Raw genomic sequence first — 11,852 nt, forward strand, 5'->3', positions numbered from 1 at the left:
TTTATTTATTTATCTATGCCAAATGTTTATTAGTGAAATAGTCCTGAAGATATAATTCTACATATGGCGCTTTGATTTCACATAATATTTAAGAAAAAGACAAAACACATAGAATTAGACATATAATTCAAAGACCACCGTACAACCTTTATCTTTTTTTTCACTTCAGCAAACAAAAAATGTCAAATGACATGAAAAGTGGCAAGTCTTCTGACAATAAATAATAAATTACTTTATAATTTTTGCAATGCAAGAGCAAACAAAAAAAGTTTCCTTTTTTTTTTTTTTTCCTTTTTATTTCCATAGAGAGAGAAAACAGTCATTTTAACCAATAACTATACACATCTTTGGGGGAAAAGTTCTTGGACAGACACAAGTCAAACACAATCCCGAGACGCTTGTGGCAAAATAGAGGTAACCTTGTTGCAATGCTTTATAAGTTGGTTTTTAAATCTGAATTCAAAAACCTTTAAAGTCGCTTCAGACTTCTTGGTAAAGGATGGATCTCAAAAAAAGGGGGGAGGGGGCAAAGTAAAAAATAAACCAGCTACAGGACAGGCCAAGAGACCCAGGATTTCAATTAACCCCTTGTTAAAGTCAACTTTAAACATATCAAACCAATGCAGCTCCACCTTCCTGAAAGGACTCTTTCAGCCAAGGAGGCCAGTCTCTCTTCCTGCGCTTTTGCTGGAGCTCCTGTTTGGCAAGGCAATGACCAATATAGAAACAGCACCATTCAGATTAGGATGGACTAGAAAATTTTCTATTTTTGTTTTTCTCTAGATGTGCAGTGAAATGAAAATGCTTTTTTTGAGATCCTTGAATATAAATCCTCTACGTTTTAAAAATGTCTTTTTTTTCAGTACTTCTAAGATCATTGAATAGCATATACTGGGTTTTGCGTTTTGTTTGTTGTTTAATTCTAGTAAAATCCCATGATTGTCTTCACAGTGTTGCTACCATATCACCTTGTCATTAAAACAGACTTCGTGCATTTCATGGAGCATTCATTTCTTGATTCAGTTTTCATTGACTGGGTCGTTAAATACTTTTGTTTCAGAGTTCAACATTATAATTTCCCACTTTCTCCAACAGGGAAAAAAAATACAGAATGAATGTTCCTCATGCCTCAATAGGACTGGCTACCATGCTGTTAGGTGTATCTGGAAGTTGAGAGGACATTGATGCTACTTCACTGCCAGTGGAATTAGAGCCCGGTCCTCCTTCTGAAAAATTGACCTGCATAGAAGGTTGAGAAATCAATAAAGGACACTGGAATAGTATTCATAAAAAGATTATAAACTCATCATATTGTATATGTAGAAATGTTTGTGTAGATAGATATGTAAAGATATTCACATAGATAACTGAATTTTAACAGGCTTAGAGAAAGCCTAGAGAAAAACTTGGGAAGAAATCCTCTCACTTTCCCATCTTCCAAAAGATCTCTGTTTTAACTGAAACTGAATTCCCAACATTATGTTGCATTAAATTATTTAAGAACAAATGTGTTTCCCACTGTAAAATGGCATCACAACTCTACTATGCATGCTCGAAATAAAATTATCCTGCTGGCTACATGTTGCCCTGGGAGTAGGTGAGCTCTCAGTCCCTAGGCATCAAAGACTCTCTTCTTCAGTTGGAAAATCCGTTAACAGGCTCAGATCCTTTGACAGGAGATTGAGAGGAGGCTCCACAGAACAAAGATTAACTCCTCAGCAGGCTCACAGCTTGGGCATTCTTCCTTGTTGGTCCTGCTGCCTCTTGGCCTTTCTCTCTCTCTCTCTTTAAATCAGGCTCTTCCTTCCAAAATGAGACCCATATATTATGACATCATCCCATTCTGACTCCTTCTTTTAACCCTAATATCTGACTCCTTCTTAAATATCTGACTCCTTCTTTTAACCCTAAACACATTGTACTGCTGTTGTAAACCTTCTCTAACCATGCCCACTCCTGCCTCAGCTTCCCTTCCACTGCTCTCATCTGACACTAAAGTTTCAGAAAGTGCAAACATTTGGCTGCCCTGAACCCTCCCCTTACTTTCCTCCTGTGATTCAGGATTCGCTCAAATAACTCAACAGATTAATGAGCTTAGAATAATTTTTTTTCCTAGTTCTAGAGCCTACATTTCTTTCTACAGTAAATTTTTCAAATATGAGATTAAGGGACTTCTAGCCTCTGTACCCACTTAGCATTTGCAAACACAAGCCTGGGGCCAAGCCCTTTTAACCACTTGCCTCTGGCCAATTACCTAACTGTTGACATTGAGAAAGCAAATGCCCTCCAGGTAAATATGAGGGTAAAAAGCTAACCTCAACTAAAGCTTCACTTCCTAAAAAGGGAACAAGGTTTCAGGATAGATCTTTACATTTTATAAAACAAGATTCTATAAGGCTGATTACTCTTTAAGAAAAAAATCATCTATATAAATATAGCATATTACAAAGGACATATATTTATTGTTCTTATTTATCTTGACCCCTTAAGCCTTTTGTAGGCAAAAAGTGAATTAATTTTCTCCTCTCTGGATGTGGAAAACATGTTAAGGTTTTCACAGATTAAACACTTTACTTCTGATTGGTAGAGCTCATGTCCCTTTTGCTATACATGGTACACACTGTGTGTCTCTATGACATTTGAACTCATACACTTGAAAACGTTTAAACAGTCCTACATTTTAGATTAAGACATTCCCAGCAAGGGATACTGTAACAAAAAGTATTCATCTATTTGAATAATCTTTATTAATATATTTGAAAATTGTACCCAGACACATGCCTGCTGTTTATTGATAACAACACTGATTGTGTATTATAGCATTGATTATATACTACAATCGCCTTGATTTGGGTCCTATATATCCCATTCTCTAGATGCTCAGGAAGGATAAACTTACTAATTGCTGATTGAAATGCCAAGACGATTTCCTGAAGTCCTTGACAACTCTAAAATTCTAAGATGTATGATTCTCCAACACTGTACATCTTCTGGCACATGCTACCTAGAGTTAGGTACCTTGAAATTAATCCTTCAAAGAAGGCCTGATTGATAGAAAATTCAACCTATATGGTCAAATTATGCAGTCTCATTAAAAAAAAAAAAGATGCCAAGAGGTTCGTTTTCCCTGCATTTGTCTCCCTTCTCTTCATTACCCACCTCCTTGGTTTCTCCCCAACCCTGAGCCCAAGAAGGCACCCTCCCCACTGAATCTTTCAGTGTGTGACAGTTAAACCAGAGTCTCCTGTTGGGAATTCAGCCTCTTCCATCTGGGAGCTGACACTTACCAGTTGCTGAAAAGCAGGCTGATCTATGTCACTCTGCAAGGCGAAGTCGCTCAGTACTTTCCAAGGTGGCTGGTAACTTTGTACTTCCACTGGGTTAGCCTGTAAGCCACCGTCGTGTCTCTCTGGACTGGCAGCCACCATGGGAGTTCCTGTCATCCCCTGGATATTCTGTGAATAGGCCCCCCAACCAATCCCAACATGTTAATGAGCAAATTCCCTCCCTCCGTTGTCTGCACAGGCTAAGCAAATATACCCGGGTATTATCTTATCTATATAGTTGTCTTTATTGACTCAGTTAATCTGCCGTACCTATGGATATTAGTTAGAATTCAATTTGTTTTATTGTTTTGTTTTTCTGCCTCTGTGGGCTGGACTATTAGGTCTGCATGGACCTTATTAAACCAAATTCTACTTTGATTTTCTTCTTCCCCCTTACCTTCACAGCTCAGCCCAATTCCTCCCCTCTGCCTTCTCAGACCATAGCTTCCCAGAACTAAAAAGCTGAGGTAAGCAGGGCTTCCCTTCAGCCTCTAGACAGGGTGGTTTTCTGAGCAGTTTCAGTTAGCTGCAGATTTTTTCCAAGCCGTTCTCCTCAAGGAAGAGCCAGCCCCCCACTCCATCCCCCCAAAGCATTTGGGTCTGGTTCCTATTGTGCTATTATGCACTAACCAACTCAGAAAGTGCCCTGGCCCAGTCTTGGCCAGCCTGCCAAGTTTAATGACAGCAGATTTTATGGCATTTAAAAATAGGTCCAAAGCAGTAAAAAAAAAAAAAAAAGAAAGAAAGAAAGAAAGAAAGAAAGAAAAAGAAAGAAAGAAAAGAAAAGAAAAAGAAAAAAAAGGAAGAAAAGAAACTCTAGCTTAACTTCACCAGGAGGCCTGCAGAGTGGGTGCTTCCGTGGGCCCAAGATAACAGTGGATACTGGTGCGAGGGGCCTGATGCCTCTGTGGAGGCCTGGGTTTCACCTGGAGCAGAGGGTGATCTGGGCATGCGGGTCACCTTGGGGGAACTCGCCAGCCTGAAGGCGCAGCGGCCGACCTTACTTAGAAGTGCAGTGCGCCCTGGGGGCTCACAGGGTGACCTGCCCACGGAACCCCTGGGTGTAGGCAGGAATCCAAGGTATTATCCCTCCCTCTTCTTGTGTACGTGAGGAACTGACGATCTGAATGTTGGCAAAACCCGGGCCAAACCTCGTTGCCGCCTGCCCTCAGAGGGGAGGACGGCGTTTCTCCGGTTCACAGGTACAGGCGAGGTGGAAGGGCATGAGCCCACCCACGAGGTTGAGACCTGGATGCTGCTCCCCCGGCGCACGGAGCCTCCCAGCTTCCCCGCCCTCAGCTGGCGGCCGGCGCCGGGCAGCCTGTCCCCCGGGGCATGGGTAGGGGTGTAAGGATGAGGGGCAGCCCCGGCCAAACTCCTGCCCAGGAGTAGGATTGAAAACCGTGCGATTCTGCGTACCAGGAACGCACCTCGCACGCTGCGTCTCCTTCCCCCTCGCATTCCCTGCCCGGCCCCAGAGCCACTCACAGTTTTGTCATTGGGCTGCTGCTGCTGGAGTTGCTTCATCATGATGCTTCGCTTCTTGTCCTTGCACCGCTTGTTTTGAAACCAGACCCGGATCACACGGGGACTGAGGCCCGTCATCTCTACCAGTTGCTCCTTCATGAGCGCATCTGGCCGCGGGTTTGCGGCGTAGCAGGTCCGCAAGGTGTGCAGCTGCTTCTCGTTCAGCACAGTCCGCACGCGGGTGGTCTTCTCCGGCTGCTTGTGGACGTGGGGCCGCAGGGCCGGCTGCCTGGCGGAGATGGGCTCCGCTGCGGGGCAAGGAGCGCCGTGAGCGCTGGGCTGGAGGCTCGCTTGCCGGCCCGCCCGCGCTCGCGCGCTAGCTCGCTCGCTCGCTCGCCCGCCCGCCCGCTTACTTGCTCGCCCGCCCGAGACACTCAGGACAATGGCTAGGGTTTGCAGCCTCAGCACACAAAGCAGGGGGCGGCAGAGGTGGGGGCGAAGAGGGTGAAAGGGAGAATAAAATCTTCCTCTCTAATCTGCAGAGGTCATTGCTGAGTAATCCCGGCCTGAAACGCAGCACTCGCCCCTCCTCGTGTCAACAAAGTGTTAGCCAAGGGAAGCAGGTCTCAAAGTCTGTCCCCCTGTTCACAGCAGGGGTGGCATTTTTCAGCACTGTTTCTCCTCCATTCTCACCTTTCCTTGTGCCCAGACTGGGCCCCAGTTACATTGATTACCACCCTCTCCAGGATCAGAATTTTCTCTTGGGCCAAGGCCACAGAGGGTACCAGGGAAAGGAACGCAGAGCACTTCAGTGACAGCCATAAATACTACACCAGCAGGGACTTCTGCAAGGGGAAGGTCGAGAACTCTGCCAGAACGCCTTGAACTTCAGTCCGAGAGGACAGTCATGTGAAGGGGCTGAAGAGATTCGCTATTTCTGCCATATCTCCAACCCCTGCTCTTTCTTAGTATTAAATCTAAGGTAATACATGGATGTTCCTGAGATGGGCTGATCCCAAGCAGTGGAAAACGGAAACTCTGTTGAGCTGCCTAGGCTCTAGATAAACGGTGGCTGGGAGATGTCCCCTGCCTCCCTCCCGGTATTTTGGCTTCCTCTGTGCTTCCCCACAAGCAGAGTGCAGGCTCCACTGAACAGGAGCACCACCCCACCCGTGCCCCGGTGCAAACTAGTCACAAATCCCCCTGAACAGAATTCTTACAGCTGCCAGAAGGCAGAAGGGTAAGGGAGGGCTATAGTTTCCTCACCTTCAGTGTTTAGTGGGAATTGATACTTTAAAACTGCAAAGGGGTAGATCTATTCATGGCAGGAAGTCAGGTTTGGAAACACTGTCCACCTTCTAAACCCACTGCTTTGGTCCCGGCCAACCTTGCTGTGTTTCCACTTCTCTTCCTTGGGAATGAGTCCTCTTATCTACATGATACAAATCCTGCACCTTCTACAACCCCCTAGGGTCAGGCCAACACCTATGGGGTCAATTTAGAGCTACAATCATGGGCCTGAAGATGAAATTCTCACCAAATCATATAGAATGAATGATTTAAAGAAGCAGGCTCCCTTTAAAAGGCAATTACTGCAGATTAGCTTGTTGACAGTTTTATATTACAACTCTGTGCAATGGCCTGCAGTTTTTAAAACTGTATCTTTTCAGTCCTGTTCTCTCACAGAAAGATAAAAAAATAAAAAAAAATTCGAGTGTGAAGCAACTCACAAGGAAAAAGGATTTGGGAGACTAAATGACTTCAGGCCACCTAAGCTTCCTTCATTGGGTTAAAGGATGAAGCTCCAGGGACCCGGGGCTCCGCCCCTTTAATTAGGCAGCAGGAGAATACCTGGCTGGGAGCTGAAGCCCGTTTTCAGCAAGCCAAGGTTTGGAGGCCAGAGAGAACTGGAAGTAATGTTTGGGCGTGTGTATACACGTGTACACAAGTGGTGTACATTTATGTGTAACCATATAGAGACACACAGATGGTGTAGGTGTGCTCGGGGAATCAAGGGAGACAGTGAGTGCATTGAACCTTGCTGCAAAGGAGCAGAGCACAGCGCAAATTGCATACAGAACACTTCATTTAACTGCAGGCAGACACTACGACCACCCCTGTAGCTACCATGGTTGTTGTGGCCGCTGGCACACAGGCTGGCTTAACCTGGCGCCTGCCTACCCGAGCCGGGCAGAGGAGTACCTGCCATTTGCAGTGGCCGCGCTGGATGCAGAGGACTGAGCGGGTCGCCAGCGCCTAGACTGGCCCTCTCCACCACATCGTGGTCTGCTCGGCAGAAGAGACCGTCCTCCCGAAGCGCAAATTCGTCCCCAGGGATGAGCTGGCGGCTGCAGGCCACACAGCGGAAACACTCGATGTGATACACCTTGGAGCGGGCACGCATCACGAAGTCATTCTTGCTGAAGCCGATGCTGCACTTGGCGCATTTGATCCCGTACAACCTGTGCGGGGGAGGGGGGAGCGGAGGCGGCCCAGAGCGGGGAGAGAAGTACAGGAAGAGGGGGTCACTTCAGGCCGGCACTTCCCTGGCCCAAGATCCCGGGCAAGACGCCCCAAGTAAACAGCATTTCCAAACAGAAGTTGGAAACAGAAGGACAGAAATGAAACCCTGCTCTCTCCTTCCCTGTCTCTCTTCCTTCCCCCATCTCTCTTTTCCCCTCCCTCCCTCCTCCCTTTCTTTTACTCCCGTTTCCTTTCCGATGAACCTCTGTCTTAGTCGGTAACTCTTAGTTCAAAACACCTAGCTTGTACCACAGAAAATGTATTGATGGGTTCCAAACTCGGGCTGCTGCTCTAGCAATCAATCCCAGTGTTGATCTTGCAGATCTTGGCAGGAAGGAATCCAGAAAGACTCTGGTGGCCACCGACACCCACACTTTCACTTCCCTATCCCACAGTTTCTGCTGCTAGAAATGTCTAAAATTGCAACAAAAAGTCCTCCTTCCAAGAAAAAAGGAGGTAGGAGAAGGGGATTGTCACCCCACTTGGTTTGCAAACACTCACAAATAAACAAGCAGAATAACAAAATGAAACCTCTGAGAGTTTCCACATCTCCTTTTGCACATGTACTTTCCAGTCTTTCTCCAACTAAAGATTTTCTTTAGGCAGCAATGTTAACAGAAAATTTCCTCTCCATTCTTCCTTGTATTATTATTTTTTAAAAAAATCTGCGTCTGTTCCCTCAATCTTTTTCAAGTTGCTGAATCATCTACCTCTATTTCAATTTTCTTGAAAACCATGACCAGAATGAAAAAAAATGCAAAGACCCGCTTCTAAGGTCTTTCTCACTCCTGGCCTTTCCTTACCAAGGAACAATCTTTACAGTTTCCATCTAGGCTGCACTTCCCTGGCCCCTTCTCCATCTTTCAGGAATAACAGAAGCTGGGGCATTCCTAGGAACAGAAAGAATGGAAGAGAGAGGAAAAGAGCCACATAACAGGAGGAGGCATCCTGCTTTTCCAAGGAGAGATGTGGAAATCTAACTGTCCAGTCTGTTCTGCTTTTACAACTACAAGATTACACACACACACACACACACAGAGTTGAGAGAGAGTGAAGAGAAGGTAAAAATGATTAGTTCCTTCTACACGTGTGTATCCAGAATTAGGCACATGCAAGCCTGTGTGCAATTGAGCAAAATACTATTTCCATAGGAGTAAAGATACTCCTGAAGTGGGCTCTCCTTCTCTAGAATCTTGCGTTTACACACCAATCTAGTAAACAATGAAAACGCTCATTTGTCAGAGGTTAGAAGGTGGACTCAAAAGTTTTTCCTCCCTCCGCCTACTCAATGTGAGATCTTCCATTTCATAGGGTGAAGACTTGACTTTGGCGGTGACCAAACAATTTAGAAAATCCCTCCCCCTTCCTGTACCCCGACTTCCCTTACTTCCTTTCACTCCCTCTCCGAAGTATTAACCTCCCCCAACCAGGTTAATTTTATCTACCAAGATTATACTCTCTGTGTCATGATTTTTAGAAAAGAAGAAAAAAATGCTGGATACTAAGTGAGCAGGAGCAAACTGTGACTGTATATTAAATCTTAACTAAACTTTAATAAAAGTTCTCAAGCTCCAGAAACCATTTGCCTTACAAAAGCTAATTAATTACTTGTTAATAGCCACCGGACATTTAAAAAGTGATATTTTGCTATTATTTAACATAATAATGATGGTGATGTCTCTTCTGTTTGTTAATAAAACGAATACAATTTTCTTTAGAGACTACTGGCTTTCTAAGGCAGAAAACAAAGTTTCTGATATATACACACAAGTCAGAGGAAACTTGAGATTAGCAAAACGTGTTGCAGAATAAATTGGAGGAAAAAAAAAACAAAAACTCTCCAAAACAACAAAACCAAACTCAGAAAGTTCCTATGTTGTTTCAGTCTTGTCAATTTGGACAATTCGCTCATTTTATCAGTTACCAGATTTTAATGTGAGAAAGGAAGCTGTTCAATTATCTAAATATACCAATTGTTCGTAGACAGATGATGGGCAATTTGATCTGCTCTAATTCATCAGCTCAGATAAGATAAGAAAGAAGAGACAGTTAGATGTCACCAAAGGGTTAATATTTAAAAAGATTAAGTTTCCGGTGTTTTTTCCAAGGAATATTTAGGTTGGTTTTAAATTTTTCTCAGAAGGAGGTCTTACCCCAAAAATAAAAGGAGCAATACCTGTACTCGCTCTTTCAAAGTACATCTCTAAACATGCTTCGGTCAAACTTTTATTTCACCTATTGCATTGATGCCACCAAAGAATTTGTAAGCTACTAATTTTAAAAAGGACTAAAACAAACAGAACACTGCACTATACAACAAAAATCAACCCTATTTTAAAGCTAAAAATCCAAACTTCTCCATCTTTTTAAAATTTTGTTTTGTAAGGGGGAGGGTGAAAGAGGAAAATAATTTGTGCATCATAAACTCCAAGAGTAATTAAACAAGCCTCAATACCCCGGAATTATGAATACCACTGTTAAGGGTTTTTGTTTTTCTCAACTAAAGAATGAAATGAACAGCATAGCTTGATTTTTGTAACACATGTACAGGGTAACTTTGGCTTGTATGACTACACTGAGGCAAACTTCACAAAAAGACAAAGCCACACCAAATAATACATAAAGAGTGGGGAGATTCAGGGAAATCCCACAAAATTAAGAAAGAAGTGTAAATGCCATACCTGATATAATCTCTTTTACAGTAGGTTTTCCCATCCCTAACAAAGCATGTACAGCTCTCGTCCAAATACTGATTACACTCCGCACATTTCAAACATGCCGCATGCCATTCCAAATCCGGAGAAACCCTCAGAATATACTGATCGTGAATCTGATTGCCGCAACCAACACATAGGGAAATCAGACGTTTTTCTGAAATGAAAATAAATACATGATTGACTAACCGTTTACTTCCTACAGAGATAAACACACTTTTAGTGTCGTTCTCTTATAGGGCGAACTCTGGGAGGTTTTTTTCTTTCTTTCTTTCTTTCTTTCTTTTTTTTTTTTTTTTTTGAGTATTGCACTTTGGGATGGTAATTGAAATGTGCCATCAAAACCTTGACTCATTTTTAAAAGGAGGTGGAATATATGTAAAATGCAGATTGGAATAGTCTACATTTGTAAGCCTAGCACGCAATCAAACCCGCTCATTTTGTATTTCTGCCCCCCCCCCCTTCCTCTTTGCTATAATCATTGGGAAAGATTATGGATAAGTCAAGTCAAAGAAAAGGTTTTGACTAGAAGCGTTAAGTGAACGCAGGGATGTCTATATTTTCCGTGAAGCGCGCTCTTAAATAGCACACAGGACTGGATATTGTTAGCAAGAGCAGGCATAAATACAGTTGTCACTCGTTCTCTTTTGCAAGTCTAATGCTAATTCACATCTCTGGGCATTGACTGTGCAGGCAGACCTTTGCAACATAATAACCTTCTCGGAGAGCTCAGGATTCCCCAGGAGGAAATCACCGCTTAGCACCAGAAAGCTAGAGCTTTGGAGGGCACATAGGCGAATTCAAACACAAGGTACAATCAGTTTCCCGAAGATAAGAACCGACAGTAAGCATGCAGGCGTGGCGGCAACAAGAAAAAGCCACCTTTTCTCTTTCTCCAGGCAATGACTCCAACTCCAAAGAGCCCTTGGCACCTCAGCCGGTGCCTGAGAGAGAACCCCGCACAAGAACAGCACACCGAGCCCCACAAGGTAAAATAGCCTCTTACTTTTTGGTGGATCTCCCATGTCTCCCATATCTGTAAGAGGGAGTAATGTCCACAGTGAAATGGTGGTTGTACAGTTGGTGAACAGCCCACAGAGAGGATGCTGGAGCTGTGGCTAAGTGGGAAATATTGGCCCCTGGGGTTGCCAAAGCTGAAAGAGCCGCTGCTCGGCTGCGCCGCGCCCTCGCGGATCTAGGAGTCCAATTTAAGCCGGCGGAGTTGGCGGAGCGGAGGCGCTGCGGCGGCGGCAGACTCGGCGCGGCTCGGGCACCTCTCTTCCTTATCTCTTACTCAAACTTCTCTGCTCCAACTCAGCTCCATCGCCATTGGTCTGACGCAGCGCGCGGGGACGTCAGGCGAGCGCCGCGCCCATTGGCTGCAGGGCGCGCGGCGCAGCTGTTCTGATTATCATATTTCAGCCTCGCCGCCGCTGAGCGCCACTGACCGCTCGGCGAGCCAGCGGGAGAGGATTAGGGCTCCCGAGGCAACTTGCTCGGGGCTCAGGCCGTTCTCCCCCGATGCTCGGGCTGCCGGGCTGTTCTGGCTCTGGCCTCCCTCTCCTCCTCTTCCTCTTCCTTCTGCCCCCGCCCGCGTTCCCTCCCGGCCGCGCCGCCTGCGCCCTCGCCTCCTGTGGCGCTGCTCCTCCGCCCTGCGCTCCTGGGGTCCCCGCAGTCCGGCTGGCCGCGTTGCGCGCGGGGCTCACTTTCTGCCGCCGGTGGCGAGTGGCTGGTGGGTAGGTCTACCTGTTGACGAGGTCCCTCCCGGGCTCTAGGAAAAGGGGGGAACTTGGAGCAGGCCGTTTAGCTTGGTTTGGTCCCC

The 11,852-nt window shown here is 45.3% G+C and overlaps 1 protein-coding gene across 1 annotated transcript; it reads right to left on the bottom strand.

The window, feature by feature from the left end:
• On the bottom strand, nt 1-11,364 carry ISL1 (ISL LIM homeobox 1). The gene is made up of 6 exons (XM_001150633.5): nt 11,037-11,364; nt 9,998-10,187; nt 6,996-7,255; nt 4,815-5,101; nt 3,288-3,455; nt 1-1,239 (listed from the first exon to the last, which is right to left on the bottom strand). Exons 1-6 carry the CDS (start codon nt 11,062-11,064, stop codon nt 1,123-1,125), a joined length of 1,050 nt encoding a protein of 349 aa, XP_001150633.2. The 5' UTR covers nt 11,065-11,364; the 3' UTR covers nt 1-1,122.
• Nucleotides 11,365-11,852: the final 488 nt, after the last annotated feature.

Source organism: Pan troglodytes, chromosome 4 (genome assembly GCF_028858775.2).
Source record: "Pan troglodytes isolate AG18354 chromosome 4, NHGRI_mPanTro3-v2.0_pri, whole genome shotgun sequence".
NCBI lineage: Eukaryota > Metazoa > Chordata > Mammalia > Primates > Hominidae > Pan > Pan troglodytes.